The sequence below is a fragment of the Mustela nivalis genome, assembly GCF_964662115.1.
Source record: "Mustela nivalis genome assembly, chromosome: 2".
Taxonomy (NCBI): Eukaryota; Metazoa; Chordata; class Mammalia; order Carnivora; family Mustelidae; genus Mustela; species Mustela nivalis.
The window spans coordinates 129,812,632-129,834,498 of record NC_139021.1 but is presented as its reverse complement, the minus strand read 5'-3'; the positions used below and the strand labels follow the sequence as shown (position 1 = coordinate 129,834,498).

Here is a 21,867-nt window from a genome sequence, read left to right as displayed (position 1 = left end):
GTCTCTTTTTTGTCGTGAGAGAAGAACTATGGATACATCATCTATAATAGAAACAGGGACTGGAATGTTAGTGGGAATACACATGACAACAGCAGAGCGAAAGTTGGTACCGTTCCTCTTTAACTTCCTCAAGGGCCTCAGTGACCTCCTGAATAGCTGACTCACATCTTGGCTTATGTCCCCCAAGGCATCCTCTGAGCAGAGTCCATATAGCTAATGTTCCGGGTGGCAATGGTTCGCTTTTATCTCTTTTCTTAAGATCCTCTCCTAAATGGTCCCATTGCGGAATATTTAACAAACCCTCGTCCAAAAACCAAGGTGCAATGGTTTCCACTGTAGTTAGAAATGCTCTGGTGGTTTTTGATTTCAGAGGTGCACCGTTGGCTTTGAGAAGGTCCTCTAAAGAACCCTCCAATCTAGATTTTGATAATTCAGAACCCATCTGGCCGCTTAGGTTAATTTCACAAGCGATAAGCAAATCCCGGCTCTATGGCCGCCCTGCTTCTTGTTGTGGTCTTGTAAAATCCCGGCTCTATGGCTGCCCCACTTCTTGTTGCGGTCTTGTACAAGATTCCCACCACTTTGATCGTGGTCCCTTCCCCGCTTACCTGCGGTTTTTCTCCTTGCAAGGTTTACTACTTGTTAACGATTCCCGGGTTTCGGCACCATTTATCGCCCTTGGCCCGCAAGAACGACAGTCAGCCTGGTATAGTGTTAATGCTTCATCCCGTTTATTTTGTCAACTTCCTTAGCTTATATGCGGCAGGGTGACCAATAAGGGGCCAAGCAATGGGGAGAGCCAATGAGAGTCCTGTTACTATTCTGATTAAATTTGAAACAGTCAATGACTATGTCCTCCTTTAGGCGGGCTTCACCAGAACGTTCGTTGTTTACTTGCAGCGTATTTTGCTGGCAGTGAGCCAAGCGCCATCTTGTAATGGCGGGGACTTTCCCGGCTGGAGGCGGTCCCTGACATATTCCAGAATTTTTTAGGAAAAAAAAAAACCCTATATGTATATAAAAAAATAAGGTTAAATAAAATGAAGAATAAAATATGACTATAATAATGAATATTTAAAAACTTTTTTTTTAAAGAAAGGTATTGTGAAGATAAACTAGTTAAAAAACATCAAAAGAGGAAAGAGGAAAAGGTAAAAAATTAGAATGAGAAAAAGAATAAAATAAAAGAAAATTAATTTAACTTTGCAAGACTAAAGGATCATGGGAGAAAGCCATGAATTCCATGTGTTGCCTTCCCCTACCTCTGGAGTTCTGCTGTTCTCCTTGACCGGTGAGCTTGGTCTTGCCTGGATGTTCTTGCTGATCTTCAGGGGGAGGGGCCTAGTGTAGTGATTCTCAGATGTATTTTCCTGAGGCAGAAATGCACCATCCTTGCCAGGGGCCAGGCTAAGAAATCTGCTTATGTTTGTTCTCAGGAGTTTTTGTTCCCTGAACACTTTCCATAGAGCTCTGGAGGACGGGAATGAATATCGTGGCCCCCAGTCTTCAGCCCAGAGGAGCCAAGAGCTCGGGACCCCACTGCTCAGTGTATCCTCAGAGAAAGGGGGTCAATCACTCCCATCTCCCTGGTCTCCAGCCGTGCTATAGCTCACCTGCCTGTGACTGAGTGTTTTTGCCTCTGGCACACAGCCCCATTTGGAGTCTCCATACCCAGCAGATTCCTGCCTCCAGAGGAGGAAAGTGAGTCTTCCTGGATCTGCCACTTGTGGGGGTCCCTGCTCAAAGAGCAGTGGCTTGACTGTGCCATGGATCATGGTTTAAGGTAACCCCAAGTTAAGAGCTCACTCTCCACTCTGTCTTTGTAGTTGGCTTCCCTGCTCCGATACCTGGGAGCTCTGTCACACTCAGACACCCCTGATCTTTCAGTGACCCTGTGGGTCCTGAGACCATACTGTCCCTGCATGGGCTCCACCCCTGCTTAGCCTCTGGAGCTATATCCCTTAGTGGAGTGGACTTCTAAAAGTTCTGATTTTGTGCTCTGGTGCTTCAGTGCTTGCCAGGCGCCGGCCCCTCCTGCCATGGTCTCTCTTCATGTCACTTTGGATTCACTTCTCTGCATTTCTTATATTTCAGAAAGTGGTCAGTTTTGTTCCTAGAATTGCTGGTCTTCTTCTCTCCAATCTCCTATTGAGTTTGTATGTGTTTAGAATGGTTTGATAACTATGCTTTTGATCTCTCTTTTCCACTCAAAGGGTCCCCTTTAATATTTCTTGCAGACCTGGTTTGGTGTTAGTAATCTCCTTTAGTTTTTGCTTGTCTTGGAACACTTCATCACTCTGTTCTTTCTTTCTTTTTTTTTTTTTAATAACAATTTATCCTTTTAAAGATTTTATTTATTAGAGAAAGAGAGTGCATGTGTTCACACGAGGGGATGGGCAGAGGGAGAGGGAGATGCAGAGTCCATGTTGAGCAGGGAACCCCATGTGGGGCTCAGTCCCAGGACCCTGATATCATGACTTGAACCAAAGTCAGATACTTAACTGATTGATTTACCCAGGCACCCCTCTCTCTTTTTATTCTGAATGACAGCCTTATTGGATATAATATTCTTGCCTCCATGTTTTTCCCATTTAGCACCATTGAATATATCATGTTAGTCTCTTCTGACTTTCCAGATTTCTGTGGATAGGTCTGCTGCTAACCTTAGGTGTCTATCCTTGTAGGTTAAGGACCTTGTGTCCCTAGGCACTTTCAGAATTCTCTCTTCATCTTTGTATTTTGCAAGTTTCACTGTGATATGTTTTGGTATTGACCTGTGTTTGTTGATTTTGAGGGGAGTTCTCTGTGCCTCTTTGACTTGAATGCCTGTTTTGTTCCCTAGATTAGGGAGGTTCTCAGTTATAATTTGTTCAAATATACCTTCTATGTCTTTTTCCTACTGTTTTTTCTTCTGGGACGCTTATGATATGGATATTATTGTGCTTTGTGGAATTGCTGAGTTCCCTAAGTCTGTATTTGTGATCTAATAGTTTTCTTTCTCTCTTCTTTTCTCCTTCCTTATTTTCTATAATTTTATCTTCTATAGCACCTATTAATCCCTCTGTTTCTTCTATCCGTATTGTGAGTATATCTAGTCAGTTTTGCCTCTCAGTTATAGCACTTTTTATTTCAGCCTGAGTAGTTTCTAGGTACTTTTATCTCTGCAGACAGGGTTTTTCTGGTGTCTCCTATGCTTCTTTTGAGCCCAACTAGTATTCCTATGACTGTTGCTCTGAATATTTTTTCACATATATTGCTTATATCTGTTTTGAGCAAATCCCTGGCTGTTATTTCTTGATCTTTCTTCTGGGGAGAATTCCTCCATCTTGTCATTATATCTAGGTTTTTCTTTCTTCCTCAAACCCTTGTTGCTCTTGCTCCTGCTCTCTCCCTCTCTCCTTGACTTCTCTCTGCACAAAGGGATCCCTCCTCTCTGCAGCACCACGGCTTTTCTCTTCCCCAGTTCATGTCTCTTGAACCTCGCATCTATTACTTTCTCTTCCACCAGTTGTGCAGTTTGTTTTCTTAATCCTCAGAATGATTTCCTAGTTGTTCAAAATAATTTGATGTTGATCTAGCTGTGTTCAAGGGCCAAGGGAAGTCTACGGTCCCCTTACTACTCTGCATCCTAACTCCTCCCCTGCTCTTCTTCCATATCCATTATTAAGTCCATGGACATTTGGGTTCTTCTGTAATTTGGCTATTGTTGATAATGCTGCTATAAAAATTGGGGTGCATGTATTCCTTTGAATTAGTATTTTTGTATCTTTAGGGTAAATACCTAGTAATGCAATTGTTGTCTCATAGGGGAGTTCTATTTTTAACTTGGAGGAACCTCCATACTGTTTTCCAGAGTAGTTGCATTCCCACCAACAGTGTAAGAGGATTCCACTTTCTCTACAACCTTGCCAGCATCTGTTATTTCTTGTGTTGTTTTAGCCATTATGGCTGGTGTGACTCTCCTTAGTCTTTTGATTTAGAGTTGAAGACAGACTGGTCTAAAGAGGGAAGTACAGTCCTATATCAAGAAGCAAAAGGGGTCTCAAATACACAGCCTAACCTTAAACCCAAGGGACCTAGAAAAGGAACAACAAATAAAGCCTAAAGCCAGCAGAAGAATGGAAATAATAATAAAGATTAGAGCAGAAATAAATGATATAGAAAAAAACCCCAGTAGAACAGATCGATGAACATAGGATCTGGTTCTTTGAAAGAATTAATAAAATTGATAAACCTGTAGCCAGACTTATCAAAAAGAAAAGAGAAAGGACCCAAATAAATACCATCATGAATAAAAGAGGACAGATCACAACCAACATTGCAGAAATACAAACAATATAAGGGACAATTATGAGCAACTATATGCCCACAAATTAGGCAATCTGGAAGAAATGGGTAAATTCCTAGACCATATAAACTAGTAAAACTGAAAGAGGAAGGAACAGAAAACATGAACAGACCCATAACTAGCAAAGACATTACATCAGGAATCGGAAATCTCCCAACAATCAAAAGTCCAGGGCCATATGTCTTCCCAGGGGAATTCTATATATTCATATATAGAAAACATATACAGAAGAGTTAATACCCGTTCCTCTGAAACTGTTCCACAAAATAGAAATGGAAGAGAAACTTCCACTCATTCTGTGAGGTCAGTATTACCTTGATTCCAAAACCAGACAAGGACCCCACGATAAAGAAGTATTACAGACCAATATCCCTGATGAACATGGATTAGAAATTCTCAATAAAATACTAACAAATCAAATCCAGCAGTACATTAAAATGAAAAAGAGTTGAAAGCACAGACTTATTGTGAAAAGCCTGTGTGCTAAGTTAAAAACTAGTCACTCTGGAAAATAGTAGGGAGGTTCCTCAAAAAATTAAAAATAGAATTACCCTACAACCCAGTAATTGCACTACTAGGTTCTTACTAAAAAGACACAAAAGTCTACATTCAAAGGGGCATGTGCACGGTGATGTTTAAAGCAGTATTATCAACAATAGTCAAATTATGGAAAGAACCCAAACATGCATCGACTGATGAAAGGATAAAGAAGTGGTGGTATGCATATGAGTGTGCACACACACACACACACACACACATACACACACAATGGAATATTACTCAGCCATCAGAAAAGAATGTAATCTTGCCATTTCCAATGATATGGATAGAGCTAGAGGGGCTAAATGGGTGATGGGTATTAAGAAGGGCACTTGTGATGAACACTGGGTGTAATATGTTAGTGATAAATCACTAAATTCTAATCCCAAAACCAATATTACACTATGCGTTAAGTATTAAGAGTTTAAATAAAAACTTCAAAAAACATAATTAAAGACAGGGTTTGAAACAAGTAATTACACTAAATGTTGATAGTTGTGATAGGAAGCATACAATCTTATTGTGAGGCCTGCCTTAATAATGCAGGATCATTTTAGTTGTGATAGGAAGCATACAATCTTATTGTGAGGCCTGCCTTAATAATGCGGGATCTGAGGCTTCATTGAAAAAGTGATGTTTATATTGGAGTTTGAGCTGAGGCTGAAAATGGTTGTGCATATTGCATGGAAGGGAGGGTGGTGAAGCCAGTAATAGGAAGTTTACTTACTGCATCTTTGTTATCATTTTCCCTGAACAGTGTTACTTGGTTTTCTCTTCATACTACCTTAATGGAAACAAAGACTTAATAGTTCTTTAATGTTTAAATGATCTTTTCCTGAGTATGACTCTTCAGCCAATTGTTCAAAATCCCAACGTTTTTAGTCAAGCACACATAATTCTTTTTAATGTATATGAAGTCAAAGATAGTATTCTATAAAGGCTGTCATAACTTTCCAATTCAGAATCATGACAAGAAAAGATAATTTTCTTTTTTGTGGGAATTCATCTGCTCTCTAAATTTCTGAGGTCCCTTTAGTTTTTCATAGTCTCCTGGCAGAAATTCTGAGTTATAGAGAAACGTAAAAATCACCATTTCCTGGTCTTAAAAATTTACCAATTCTACTAGAAATTTCCTGAGAAGTAACAGCTATTTGTTGACTGGTGTCTGTGTTCAGATACTGTGCTAAACATGTATTATGAATTATATCTCAATCATCTCAGGAACACTATGAGATAAGTAATATTTTTATTTCTTTCCTTTAGAGGAAGACACTGAAAGTATTTAAGCATCCCAGGTCTCAGAGCTAGAAGAGGCAAATAAGAATTTGATCTCAGAAGTGTCTGACTTAACAGTCTAACTTGGTATTGCTAAGAGAACTAAAAGTGACATATTAGCTTGTTTAGGCAGTCTCAGACCCTCTTCACAGGCATTGTCTGTTATAAAGAACACTATTCTTTATATTCTTTGTATATATTTAATAAAAACCATTAATTTCATTTTTATTATGCTAAATAATAGTAAAGTAAGTAAAAACTAAAATATTCATGAAGTAGAGTATATAAGACAGGCCCTTTAATATATTGTTGGTGAGATGGCTGTGTTTTGGAGAATTTTTTGACAATATGTAACAAAAAATAAAATTCATTTGCCTCTGGACTTAGCAATTCTACTTTTAAGAATTTATCCTCCAGCTAAGTTTGTTCATGCATGCAAAGATGTGAGTCATTCTTTGTAGTACTGTTTGAAATAGGAAAAAGTTGGAAATGATTTATGGGTTTAATAGAAGTCTTGTAAAATAAGTTATAGTAGATCAATAAGGTGTAGTTGTATTCAAGTATTAAAAAGAATGACTACAGGGGCTCCTGGGTGGCTTAGTGGGTTAAAGCCTCTGCCTTCAGGTCGGGTCATGATCCCAGGATCCTGGGATCGAGCCCCGCTTCCGGCTCTCTGCTCAGGTGGGAGCCTGCTTCCTCCTCTCTCTCTGCCTACCTCTCTGCCTATTTGTGGTTTCTGTCTGTCAAATAAATAAATAAAATCTTTAAAAAAAAAAGGGGGGGGCACCTGGGTGGCTCAGTGGGTTAAGCCTCTGCCTTCAGCTCGGGTCATGATCTCAGGGTCCTGGGAGCGAGCCCCACATCGGGCTCTTTGCTCAGCGGGGAGCCTGCTTCCCCCTCTCTCTCTGCCTGCCTCTCTGCCTATTTGTGATCTCTCTCTCTGTCAAATTAAAAAAAAAAAAAAAAGAAGGACTACAGCTATTCAAGTCTTTACTAAGCGCAACACTCTGTTCTTAATTAACTTTAATAAATATCATAGGTATTGTTATTATAGCTCCATTTATGAGGAAAAAATAAAAAAGTCAAGTGACTTAGGCAGACGGGAGTAACTGGGCGCTGTTCTCTGAGGGCGCACTGAGGAGTGGGGCCCTGGGCTCTTGGCTCCTCCGGGCGGGAGACCAGGAGGCCGCCATTTGTATTCCCGTTTTCCGGAACTCTACAGAAAGCACTCAGGGAACAAAAGCTCCTGAAAGCAAACCCGAGCGGATTACTCACCCCGGCCCCGGGTAAGGGCGGTGTAATTCCGCCTGGGCAAAGACACTTGAGAATCACTACAACAGGCCCCTCCCACAGAAAATCAACAAGAAATCCAGCCGAGACCAAGTTCACCTACCAAGGAGTGCGGTTTCAATACCAAGGAGAGCAGCAGAATTCCAGAGGAGGAGAAAGCCAAGCACGGAACTCATGGCTTTTTTCCTATGATTTTTTTTACTCTTGCAGTTAATTTAATTTTTTCTTTTTCATTTTTTTTTTTTTCTTCTCACCTTCGGGTAAAATTTTTTTTTTTTAAATGTTACCTTTTTCTTTTTTAACGATTTTTTACTAGTTTATCTAATATATATATTTTTTCTTTTTTACATTTTTCTTAGGTGTTTTCTTTTTTTAAAAATTATTTTCTTTTTTCTTTTTTTTTTCTTTCTTCCTTTTTGAACCTCTTTTTATCCCCTTTCTCCCCACTCACGATTTTGGATCTCTTCTGATTTGGTTAAACCATATTTTCCTGGGGTTGTTGCCACCCTTTTAGTATTTTACTTGCCCCTTCATTTACTCTTATCTGGACAAAATGACAAGACGTAAAAATTCAACACAAAAAAAACAACAAGAGGCAGTACCGAAGGCTAGGGACCTAATCAATACAGACATCGGTAATATGTCAGATCTAGAGTTCAGAATGACAATTCTCAAGGTTCTAGCCGGGCTCGAAAAAGGCATGGAAGATATTAGAGAAACCCCCTCGAGAGATATAAAAGCCCTTTCTGGAGAAATAAAAGAACTAAAATCTAACCAAGTTGAAATCAAAAAAGCTATTAATGAGGTGCAATCAAAAATGGAGGCTCTAACTGCTAGGATAAATGAGGCAGAAGAAAGAATTAGTGATATAGAAGACCAAATGACAGAGAATAAAGAAGCTGAGCAAAAGAGGGACAAACAGCTACTGGACCACGAGGGGAGAATTCGAGAGATAAGTGACACCATAAGATGAAACAACATTAGAATAATTGGGATTCCAGAAGAAGAAGAAGAGAGAGGGGAGCAGAAGGTATACTGGAGAGAATTATTGGGGAGAATTTCCCCAATATGGCAAAGGGAATGAGCATCAAAATTCAGGAGGTTCAGAGAACGCCCCTCAAAATCAATAAGAATAGGCGCACACCCCGTCACCTAATAGTAAAATTTACAAGTCTCAGTGACAAAGAGAAAATACTGAAAGCAGCCCGGGAAAAGAAGTCTGTAACATACAATGGTAAAAATATTAGATTGGCAGCTGACTTATCCACAGAGACCTGGCAGGACAGAAAGAGCTGGCATGATATTTTCAGAGCACTAAACAAGAAAAACATGCAGCCAAGAATACTATATCCAGCTAGGCTATCATTGAAAATAGAAGGAGAGATTAAAAGCTTCCAGGACAAACAAAAACTGAAAGAATTTGCAAATACCAAACCAGCTCTACAGGAAATACTGAAAGGGGTCCTCTAAGCAAAGAGAGAGCCTACAAGTGGTAGATCAGAAAGGAACAGAGACCATATACAGTAACAGTCACCTTACAGGCAATACAATGGCACTAAATTCATATCTCTCAATAGTTACCCTGAATGTGAATGGGCTAAATGCCCCTGTCAAAAGACACAGGGTATCAGAATGGATAAAAAAACAAAACCCATCTATATGTTGCCTCCAAGAAACTCATTTTAAGCCCGAAGACACCTCCAGATTTAAAGTGAGGGGGTGGAAAAGAATTTACCATGCTAATGGACATCAGAAGAAAGCAGGAGTGGCAATCCTTATATCAGATCAATTAGATTTTAAGCCAAAGACTATAATAAGAGATGAGGAAGGACACTATATCATACTCAAAGGGTCTGTCCAACAAGAAGATTTAACAATTTTAAATATCTATGCCCCCAACGTGGGAGCAGCCAACTATATAAACCAATTAATAACAAAATCAAAGAAACACATCAACAATAATACAATAATAGTAGGGGACACTGATTGGACAATCAGACAATCACTGAAATGGACAGGTCATCCAAGCAAAAGATCAGCAAGGAAATAAAGACCTTAAACGACACACTGGACCAGCTGGACATCACAGATATATTCAGAATATTTCATCCCAAAGCAACAGAATACACATTCTTCTCTAGTGCACATGGAACATTCTCCAGAATAGATCACATCCTCGGTCCTAAATCAGGACTCAACCGGTATGAAAAGATTGGGATCATTCCCTGCATATTTTCAGACCACAATGTTCTAAAGCTAGAACTCAACCACAAAAGGAAGTTTGGAAAGAACCAAAATACATGGAGACTAAATAGTATCCTTCTAAAGAATGAATGGGTCAACCGGGAAATTAAAGAAGAATTGAAAAAAATCATGAAAACAAATGATAATAAAAATACAACGGTTCAAAATATGTGGGACACAACAAAGGCAGTCCTGAGAGGAAAATATATAGCGGTACAAGCCTTTCTCAAGAAACAAGAAAGGTCTCAGGTACACAACCTAACCCTACACCTAAAGGAGCTGGAGAAAGAACAAGAAAGAAACCCTAAGCCCAGCAGGAGAAGAGAAATCATAAAGATCAGAGCAGAAATCAATGAAATAGAAACCCAAAAAACAATAGAACAAATCAACGAAACTAGGAGCTGGTTCTTTGAAAGAATTAATAAAATTGATAAACCTCTGGCCAGACTTATCAAAAAGAAAAGAGAAAGGACCCAAATAAATAAAATCATGAATGAAAGAGGAGAGATCACAACTAACACCAAAGAAATACAAACTATTATAAGAACATACTATGAGCAACTCTACGCCAACAAATTTGACAATCTGGAAGAAATGGATGCATTCCTAGAAACATATAAACTACCACAACTGAACCAGGAAGAAATAGAAAGCCTGAACAGACCCATAACCAGTAAGGAGATTGAAACAGTCATTAAAAATCTCCAAACAAACAAAAGCCCAGGGCCAGACAGCTTCCCAGGGAAATTCTACCAAACATTTAAAGAAGAACTAATTCCTATTCTCCTGAAACTGTTCCAAAAAATAGAAATGGAAGGAAAACTTCCAAACTCATTTTATGAGGCCAGCATCACCTTGATCCCAAAACCAGACAAGGATCCCACCAAAAAAGAGAGCTATAGACCGATATCCTTGATGAACACAGATGCGAAAATACTCAACAAAATACTAGCCAATAGGATTCAACAGTACATTAAAAAGATTATTCACCACGACCAAGTGGGATTTATTCCAGGGCTGCAAGATTGGTTCAACATCCGCAAATCAGTCAATGTGATACAACACATCAATAAAAGAAAGAACAAGAACCATATGATACTCTCAATAGATGCTGAAAAAGCATTTGACAAAGTACAGCATCCCTTCCTGATCAAAACTCTTCAAAGTGTAGGGATAGAGGGCACATACCTCAATATCATCAAAGCCATCTATGAAAAACCCACCGCAAATATCATTCTCAATGGAGAAAAACTGAAAGCTTTTCCACTAAGGTCAGGAACACGGCAGGGATGTCCATTATCACCACTGCTATTCAACATAGTACTAGAGGTCCTAGCTTCAGCAATCAGACAACAAAAGGAAATCAAAGTCATCCAAATCGGCAAAGAAGAAGTCAAATTATCACTCCTCGCAGATGATATGATACTATATGTGGAAAACCTAAAAGACTGCACTCCAAAACTGCTAGAACTTATACAGGAATTCAGTAAAGTGTCAGGATATAAAATCAATGCACAGAAATCAGTTGCATTTCTCTACACCAACAGCAAGACAGAAGAAAGAGATATTAAGGAGTCAATCCCATTTACAATTGTATCCAGAACCATAAGATACCTAGGAATAAACCTAACAAAAGAGACACAGAATCTATACTCAGAAAACTATAAAGTACTCATGAAAGAAATTGAAGAAGACACAAAGAAATGGAAAAATGTTCCATGCTCCTGGATTGGAAGAATAAATATTGTGAAAATGTCTATGTACCTAAAACAATCTACACATTTAATGCAATTCCTATCAAAGTACCATCCATCTTTTTCAAAGAAATGGAACAAATAATTCTAAAATTTATATGGAACCAGAAAAGACCTCGAATAGCCAAAGGGATATTGAAAAAGAAAGCCAACGTTGGTGGCATCACAATTCCGGATTTCAAGCTCTATTACAAAGCTGTCATCATCAAGACAGCATGGTACTGGCACAAAAACAGACACATAGATCAATGGAACAGAATAGAGAGCCCAGAAATAGACCCTCAAATCTATGGTCAACTAATCTTTGACAAAGCAGGAAAGAATGTCCAATGGAAAAAAGACAGCCTCTTCAATAAATGGTGCTGGGAAAATTGGACAGCCACATGCAGAAAAATGAAATTGGACCATTTCCTTACACCACACACAAAAATAGACTCAAAATGGATGAAGGACCTCAATGTGCGAAAGGAATCCATCAAAATCCTTGAGGAGAACACAGGCAGCAACCTCTTCGGCCTCTGCCACAGCAACATCTTCCTAGGAACATCGCCAAAGGCAAGGGAAGCAAGGGCAAAAATGAACTATTGGGATTTCATCAAGATCAAAAGCTTTTGCACAGCAAAGGAAACAGTTAACAAAATCAAAAGACAACTGACAGAATGGGAGAAGATATTTGCAAACGACATATCAGATAAAGGACTAGTGTCCAGAATCTATAAAGAACTTAGCAAACTCAACACCCAAAGAGCAAATAATCCAATCAAGAAATGGGCAGAGGACATGAACAGACATTTCTGCAAAGAAGACATCCAGATGGCCAACAGACACATGAAAAAGTGCTCCATATCACTCGGCATCAGGGAAATACAAATCAAAACCACAATGAGATATCACCTCACACCAGTCAGAATGGCTAAAATCAACTAGTCAGGAAATGACAGATGCTGGCGAGGATGCGGAGAAAGGGGAACCCTCCTACACTGTTGGTGGGAATGCAAGCTGGTGCAGCCACTTTGGAAAACAACATGGAGGTTCCTCAAAATGTTGAAAATAGAACTGCCCTATGACCCAGCAATTGCTTTATTGGGTATTTACCCTAAAGATACAAATGTAGTGATCCAAAGGGGCACGTGCACCCGAATGTTTATAGCAGCAATGTCCACAATAGCCAAACTATGGAAAGAACCTAGATGTCCATCAACAGATGAATGGATCAAGAAGAAGTGGTATATATACACAATGGAATACTATGCAGCCATCAAAAGAAATGAAATCTTGCCATTTGCGACAACATGGATAGAACTAGAGCGTATCATGCTTAGCGAAATAAGTCAAGCAGAGAAAGACAACTATCATATGATCTCCCTGATATGAGGAAGTGGTGATGCAACATGGAGGCTTAAGTGGGTAGGAGAAGAATCAATGAAACAAGATGGGATTGGGAGGGAGACAAACCATAAGTGACTCTTAATCTCACAAAACAAACTGAGGGTTGCTGGGGGGAGGGGGTTTGGGAGAAGGGGGTGGGATTATGGACCTTGGGGAGGGTATGTGCTTTGGTGAGTGCTGTGAAGTGTGTAAACCTGGTGATTCACAGACCTGTACCCCTGGGGATAAAAATATATGTTTATAAAAAATAAAAAATTAAAAAAAAAAAGTCAAGTGACTTGTCTGAAGTAGTAGGAACAGATACTGAAGCAGAACATCTTTGTAACCCACATGACTAATTACTATGCATACTTTAATGTTTCCTGGTCATTTATATCCCTGTGTGAAAAGAAAATAAATTGATAAGTGAAGAAACAAATTGTAGGAAGATTTTTTAAAATATATTATTTATTTATTTGACAAACAGAGATCACAAGTAGACAGAGAGGCAGGCAGAGAGAGAGAGAGAGAGAGAAGCAGGCTCCCCGCTGAGCAGAGAGCCCGATGTGGGACTCGATCCCAGGACCCCGAGATCATGACCTGAGCCGAAGGCAGTGGCTTAACCCACTGAGCCACCCAGGCGCCCAAATTGTAGGAAGATTTTATAGTATGATAATATTTGTGAAAAGTATCCATACCTGTATCTACTGCATGTTTTATAACATATAAAAATGTCTCTATTTTCTGACAGAAAATTTTTCTTTATATATTAATATATGTGAATATATTCATAAGGTACATTAAAAGTACATATAAATATATATAAATTTATATACATATGCACACATAAAACATACATTTGTGGAAAAATTTCTGGGTGGCTACACAAGAACTCAATTTTTGGATGATTTATATAGAGACTTCATAAAATTTTTTCCCCTTATACTCTTCAGTATGCTGAATTATTTAAAAGTAATGAGCACATATCACTTTCATAATAAAAACAAATTTAAATTGAAAAACTTAAAAAACAGTGCATGTGAAAATTCTTTAACAGTTATTTTCCTGGAGAGAAATGAAGAGGAACTTTTTCATATTATACACTTATGGACCTTATTTTTAATTTTTTTTTTTTTTTTAGTTTAGAATATTCATTTCTTTGCTTTTACTATAAGTAATTATAATATTACATAGTTAAATTTTTTGTGGGCTATGCTTTTAACTTTAATTTTTTATGGAAATAAAGCAGAGCTAAATAAAAGAGACATTACTGTATTAGTAAAATCTCCACTACAAATCATTTTTTACAACGAAAGCAATGGTTGGATTTGGACTGATTCTCTGAAATTCAATTAACATATAATGTATCGTTAGTTTCAGACATATAGGTCAGTGATACACCATTTTTTTTGTTTTTTTTTAAGATCTTATTTATTTATTTGAAAGAGAAAAAGCAAGAGAGCACCAAGTGGAAGGCGAGAGACAGAAGGAGAGGGGAAGGGGTAGAGGGAGAGGGAAAAGCAGAGGGAGAAGCAGACTTCTTGCTGAGCAGGGAGTTCTGTTTGGGCTCAGTCCCAGGACCCTGGGATCATGATCTGAGCTGAAGGCAGAGGCTTAACTTGACTGAGCCACCCAGGCCCCAACCAGTCCTATATAATACCCAGTGCTCATTACATCATGTGCCCTCGTTAATGTCCATCACCCAGTTACCCCATCCCCCCACCCACCTCCCCTCCAACAAGCCTTAGTTTGTTTTCTATGATTAAGAGTCACGTATTTTTTGTCACCTCTGATTTTGTTTTATTTTTTCCTCTTTCCCTATGATCTTCTTCTTTAATTTCTTTTATCAGTGAGAAATGATAATTATTGTAGGATAGCTCAATTTTCAACATTTTGAGGAATCTCCATGCTGTTTTCCAGAGTGGATGCACTAGCTTGCATTTCTGCTGACAGTGTAGGAAGGTTCCCCTTTCTCCTCATCTTCACTAATATCTGTCATTTCTTGGCTTGTTAATTTTAGTTATTCTGACTGGTGTGAGGTAGTATATTGCATTGTGGTTTTGATTCGTATTTCCCTGATGCCGAGTGATGTTGAATACTTTTTAATATAACTGTTGGCCATTTGGATGTCTTTGCAGAAATGTCTGTTCATGCCTTCTGCCCATTTCTTGATTAGATTGTTTGTTCTTTGGGTGGAGAGTTTGATAAGTTCTTTATAGATACTGGATACCACCCTTTATCTGATATGTCATTTGCAAATATCTTTTCCCATTCTTTTGGTTGTCTTTTGGTTTTGTCGACTGTTTCCTTTGCTGTGCAAAATATTTTTTATCTTGATGAAGTCCCAAAATTTCATTTTTGCCTTTGTCTCCCTTGCCTTTGGAGACATGTTTAGCAAGAAGTTGCTGTGGCTGAGGTCAGAGAGATTTGTTCCTGTTTTCTCCTCAAGGATTTTGGTGGATTCCTGTCTCACATTTATGTACTAATCTGTTTTTGTGTATGGTATAAGGAAATGGTCCAGTTTCATTCTTCTGATGTGGCTGTCCAATTTTCCCAATGCCATTAGTTGAACTGACTTTTTTATGTTGGATAATTCTTTTTTTTTAAATTTTCTTTTTAAAAATTAACATATAATGTATTATTTGCTTCAGAGGTACAGTTCTATGAATCATCAGTCTTAACACAATTCACAGCACTCACCATAGCACATAGCTTCCCCAGTGTCCATAACCCAGCCACCCTCTCTCTCCCCCACCAACAACCCTTAGTTTGTTTCCTGAGATTAAGAGTCTCTTATGGTTATGGTTTGTCTCCCTCCTGATCCCATCTTGTTTCATTTTTTCCCTCCCTACCCACCATGACCCCGTACCCTGCTTTTCAAATTCCTCATATCAGAGCAATCATATGATAATTGTCTTTCTCTGATTGACTTATTTCACTTAGCATAATGTCTTCTAGTTCCATCCACATTGTTGCAAAGGGCAAGATTTCAGTTTTTTTATGGCTACATAGTATTCCATTGTGTATATATACCAAAACTTCTTTATCCACTCATCTGTTGATGGACATCTAGGTTCTTTCCATAGTGTGGCTTGTGGACATTGCTGCTATAAACATTCAGATGCATGTGCCCCTTTGGATCCCTACATTTTTATTTTTAGGATAAATACCCAATAGTGTGATTGCTGGGTCATAGAGTAGCTCTGTTTTTAACTTTTTGAGGAACCTCCATGCTGTTTTCCAGAGTGGCTGCACCAGCTTGCATTCCCACCAACAGTGTAGGAGGCTTCACCTTTTTCCGCATCCTCTCCAACATCTGTCATTTCCTGACTTGTTAATTTTAGCCATTATGACTGGTGTGAAGTACTATCTCACTATGGTTTTGATTTATATTTCCCTGATGCCCAGTGGTGTTGAGCACTTTTTCATGTGTCTGTTGGCCATCTGGATATCTTTGCAGAAATGTCTGTTCATGACGTCTGCCCATTTCTTCATTGGATTATTTGTTCTTTGGATGTTCAGTTTCATAAGTTCTTTATAGATTTTGGACACTAACCCTTTATCTGGTACATCATTTGCAAAAAATCTTTTTTCACTCTTTTCATTGTCTTTTCGTTTTGTTAACTGTTTCCTTTGCTGTGCAAAAGCTTTTGATCTTGATAAAGTCCCAATAGTTCATTTTTGCCCTTGCTTCCCTTGCCGTTGGCAGTGTTTCTAGGAAGAGGTTGCTGTGGCTGAGGTTGAAGAGGTTGCTGCCTGTGTTCTCCACAAGGATTTTGATGGATTCCTGTCTCACATTGAGTTCTTTCATCCATTTTGAGTCTATTTTTGTGTGTGGTATAAGGAAATGGCCCAGTTTCATTTTTCTGCATGTGGCTGTCCAATTTTCCCAACACAATTTATTGAAGAGACTGTCTTTTTTTCACTGGACATACTTTCCTGCTTTGTCGAAGATTAGTTGACCATAGAGTTGAGGGTCCATTACTGGGCTCTCTATTCTGTTCCATTGATCTGTGTGTCTGTTTTTGTGCCAGTACCATACTGTCTTGATGCTTGGAGCTTTGTAATAGAGCCTGAAGTCTGGAATTTTGATGCCGCCAGCTTTGGTTTTCTTTTTCAATATTCCTCTGGCTATTTGGGGTCTTTTCTGGTTCCATATACATTTTAGGATTATTTGTTCCATTTCTTTGAAAAAAATGGATGGTATTTTGATAGGGATTGCATTAAACATGTAGATTGCTTTAGGTAGCATAGACATTTTCACAATATTTGTTCGCCCAATCCATGAAGATGGAACATTTTCCCATTTCTTTGTGTCTTCCTCTATTTCTTTCATGAGTACTTTACAGTTTTCTGAATACAGATTCTTTGGCTCTTTGGTTAGATTTAGTTATGGTTTTGGGTGCAATTTTAAATGGGATTGACTCCTTAATTTCTCTTTCTTCTCTCTTGCTTTTGATGTATAGAAATGCAACTGATTTCTGTGCATTGATTTTATATCCTGACACTTCACTGAATTCCTGTACAAGTTCTAGCATATTTGAGTGGAGTCTTTTGGATTTTCCACGTAAATTATCATATCACCTGCAAAGAGTGAGACTTTGACTTCTTTGATGATTTAGATGTCTTTTCTTTCTTTCTTTCTTTCTTTTTAAAGATTTATTTATTCATTTTTCAGAGAGAGAGAGAGGGAGCATGTGCTCCCTTTTGGCAGGCAGAGGTAGAGAGAAGTAGGCTCCCTGTGAGAAAGGAGCCTGATGTGGAACTCAATCCCAGACCCTGGGATCATTATCTGAGCTGAAGGCAGCCGCTTAACCGACTGAGCCACCCAGGCTCATTTCTTTTTGATTCATTTCGTTTATTTTTGATGTCTCATTGCTGAGGCTAGGACTTCTAGAACTATGTTGAATAGCAGTGGTGGGGATAGTGGACAGCCCTACCGTGTGCTTGAGCTTAGGGGAAAGCTGTCAGTTTTTCCCCATTGAGAATGATAGTTGCTGTGGGTTTTTCATAGATGGCTTTGATGATATTGAAGAATGTACCCTCTATCCCTACCCTTTGAAGAGTTTTGATCAAGAGAGGATGCTGTACTTTGTCAAATGCTTTTTAAGCATCTATTGAGAGTATCATATGGTTCTTGTTCTTTCTTTTATTAATGTATTGTACCCCATTGATTGCTTTATGGATGTTGAACCAACCTTGCAGCCCAGGAATAAATGCCACTTGGTTGTGGTGAATAATCCTTTTAATGTACTGTTGGATCCTATTGGCTAGTATTTTGGTGAGAATTTTTGCATCTGTGTTCATCAAGGCTATTGGTCTGTAATTCTCTTTTTTCATGGGGTCTTTATTTGTTTTTGGGATTAGGTAATGCTGGCCTCAAAGAATGAATTTGGAAGTATTCTTTCCATTTCTATTTTTTGAAACAGTTTCAGAATAAGTATTAAGTCTTCTTTAAATCTTTGGTAGAATTCCCCTGGGAAGCCATCTGGCCCTGGGCCCTTGTTTGTTCAGAGATTTTTGATTAATGTTTCAATTTCCTTACTGGTTATGTGTCTATTCAGGTTTTCTATTTCTTTCTGGTTCAGTTTTGGTAGTTTATACATATCTAAGAATGCATCCATTTCTTCAGATTGCCTAACTTGCTGGTGTATTGTTGCTCATAATATGTTCTTATAACTGTTTGTATTTCTCTGGTGTTGGTTGTGATCTCTCCTCTATCACTCATGATTTTATTTGGGTCCTTTTTTCTTTCTTTTTGATAATTCTGGCCACGGGGTTATGAATTTTATTAATTATTTCAAAGAACAAGCTCCTAGTTCCGTTGATTTGTTCTCCTGTTCTTTTGGTTTCTATTTCATTGATTTCTGCTCTGATCTTTATGATTTCTCTTCTCCTCCTGGGTTTAGGCTTTCTTTGCTGTTATTTCTCCAGCTCCTTTATGTGTAGGGTTAGGTTTTGTGCCCGAGATGTTTGTTTCTTGAGAATGGCTCATATGGCTATATACTTTCCTCTCAGGACTGCCTTTGCTGTGTCCCACAGTTATTGAACAGTTATATTTTCATTTTCATTTGTTTCCATGAATTTTTAAAAATTCTTCTTTAACTTCCTGGTTGACTCATTCATTCCTTTTTTTTTTTTTAAGATTTTATTTATTTATTTGACAGAAATCACAAGTAGGCAGAGAAGCAGGCAGAGAGAGAAAGGAGGAAGCAGGCTCCCTGCCAAGCAGAGAACCCAATGCGGGACTTGATCCCAGGACCCTGAGATCATGACCTGAGCGGAAGGCAGAGGCTTACTTAACCCACTGAGCCACCCAGGCCCCTGACCCATTCATTTTTTAGTAGGATGCTCTTTAGCCTCCATGTATTTGATTTCTTTCCAACTTTCCTTTTGTGGTTGAGTTCTAGTTTCAGCGCATTGTGGTCTGAAAATATGCAGGGAGTGATCCCATTCTTTTGGTACCAGTTGAGACCTGATTTGTGATCCAGGATGTGATCTATACTGGAATGTTCCACATACAGTAGAGAAGAATATGTATTCTTTTGTTTTGGGATGGAATGTTCTGAATATATCTGTGATGTCCATCTTCTCCAGGGTGTCATTTAAAGCTTTTATTTCCTTATTGATCCTTTGCTTAAATGATCTGTCCATTGCATGAGTGGGATCTTAAAATCCCTATTATTTTATTGTTATTGATGTGTTTATTTGATTTTGTTATTAATTGGTTTATATAATGGCTGCACCCATGTTAGGGGCATAAATATTTATAATTGTTAGATCTTTTTGTTGGATAGACTCTTTATTATGATATAGTGTCATTTCTCATCTCTTATTACAGTCTTTGATTTAAAATTTAATTTGTCTGGTATAAGGATTGTCACCCCAGCTTTCTTTTGATTTCCATTAGTATGATAAATGGTCTTCCACCGTGTCAGTTTCAATCTGGAGGTGTCTTTGGGTCTATGGTGAGTCTCTTCCAGAGAACATATCAGTGGGTCTTGTTTTTTCATACAGTCTGGTACCCTGTGTCTTTTGATTGGCGCATTATCCCATTAACATTCAGAGTAATTATTGAAAGATGTGAATTTTGTGCTTTTGTATTACCTGTAAGGCTGTTTCTGTATGTTTTCTCATTTAGAACACTGATTATGCCAGTCTTTTCTTGCCTGCACAGTCTACTGCCAGTCTAATGATTCTAGTCTTGTAGGTTACAAACCTCTCATCCCAAGCGGCTTTCAGGATTTTCTCTTTGTCTCTGAGATTTGTAGGTTTCACTATCATATGTCAGATTCTTGACCTATTTTTATTGATGGGGGGGGTTCTCTGTGCCTCCTAGACTTGAATGCCTGTTTCCTTCTCCACATTAGGGATGTTCTCTGTTATAATCTGCTCCAATATACCTTCTGCCCCTTTCCTCTTTCCTTTTCTTTTGGGATCCCAATTATTGTAATACTGTTTTGCTCTTTCGTATCAGTTATCTCTTGAATTCTCCCCTCGTGATCCAAGAGTTGTTTATCTTTCTTTTTCTCAGCTTCTTTGTTTTCCATCATTTTGTCTTCTATACCACTAATTCTCTCTCCTGCCCCATTTATCCAAGCAGTGAGAGCCTCCATTTTTTATTGCATTTCATTAATAGCTTTTGGCTTGATTAGATTTTAGTTCTTTTATTTCTCAGAAAGGGATTTTGTAGTGTCTTCTATGCTTTTTTTTTTTTTTTGAAACCAGCTAGTATCTTTATAATTGTTATTTTTAACTCTAATTCTGACATCTTACTTAAGTCCATAATGATTAGGTCCCTGGCAGTCAGTACTGCCTCTTTCTCTGTTTTTTGAGGTGAGTTTTTTCCATCTTGCCATTCTTTCAGAAAGAGGTTGCTTTTCTATTTGTAGAGTTACAGGCATTCTTTTCTTCACCCTCTAGTTGAGTTTGCAGGTTTGAGAGCCATCTAGCTGAATTCCTGAGACCAGATGAAATTAAGGTTTCCTACTCCTCTGCCATCTTGGACTTCTCCTTGAACTGTGAACTTTTAAAAATGAATGAGTTTACATTGCTTTTATCATAAGATGTATTTTCAATGAAAAAATCTTAAAAATTTTAGGTATATTATTTTAACAGTTACGTACTATTATATATAATTTCCATGACTAAGTTTACGATGCAGGTTATTATACTGACAGTTTAGGAAAATCTGCCTATGTTAAACTTTTATCAGAGAGTTCCTATTTTGAAAGCTAGCTCTTTTCTTTTTCTTTTTAAAAATATTTTATTTATTTGAGAGAAAGAGAGAGAGCGTGAGCATGAGTGGGGTGAAGGACAGAGGGAGAAGCAGACTCTCCACTGAAAAGAGAGCCCAATGCAGGATTCAGTTCTAGGTCCCCAGGATCATGACCTGAGGTGAAGGCAGACTCTTAACTGACTGAGGCACCTAGGTGTCCAGGCTAGCTCTTCTCTAACACTGACTTGGAAAGTAACTCAATGAAGATTTACCTTATTTTTATAAACAAGATTGTTTCTTGTTTTGAAGTCTTAGTAATGAAACCTTTTACAGCAAATGAGATTCAGCAAATACAGAAGTTGACAGCAATTCTAGTAGATGTTGCTAGTCAGCTGAACATAGTTCTCTTGCAGGAAGATGGTATCATGCTTCTTAAACTCCAGAGCCTTTATTAAAAACAAATGCCAATTTTAAACTCCATTGTTTATAAACTGTGTTCTAGTGTCAACTGACACTATTTTAATATTATGTTTAGTCATAAAATGTAGTTGGAATTAAGATGATAAATGCTTAAACATTTAAGTATAGGTGAAACTTAAAGTATATTATTTTTGTTATGTTTTTCAGGTGAAGCTCTGAAAGTATCAGCTGAGAGATTTGCAGATGATCCATGTTATCTCCCCAAAAGGGAGGCTGTGGTTCAAGCTGCCCGTGCCTTGTTGGCTGCAGTTACCAGACTCCTTATCCTCGCAGACATGATAGATGTCATGAGTCTCTTGCAGCACGTGTCAGCTGTAAGTAAAAGATGGCTAGTTTACCTTGGCATTGTT

At 38.3% G+C, this 21,867-nt stretch overlaps 1 protein-coding gene across 3 annotated transcripts in view; it reads left to right on the top strand.

The window, feature by feature from the left end:
* The window catches only part of CTNNA3 (catenin alpha 3), a 1,840,263-nt gene that overhangs the window by 141,781 nt on the left and 1,676,615 nt on the right, over positions 1 to 21,867 (top strand). For all 3 annotated transcript variants that reach the window (XM_082714750.1, XM_082714748.1, XM_082714749.1), the window contains exon 4: positions 21,665 to 21,831. In XM_082714750.1, the coding sequence (XP_082570876.1) occupies positions 21,665 to 21,831 (167 nt within the window). The remainder of the gene's footprint in view (positions 1 to 21,664; positions 21,832 to 21,867) is intronic.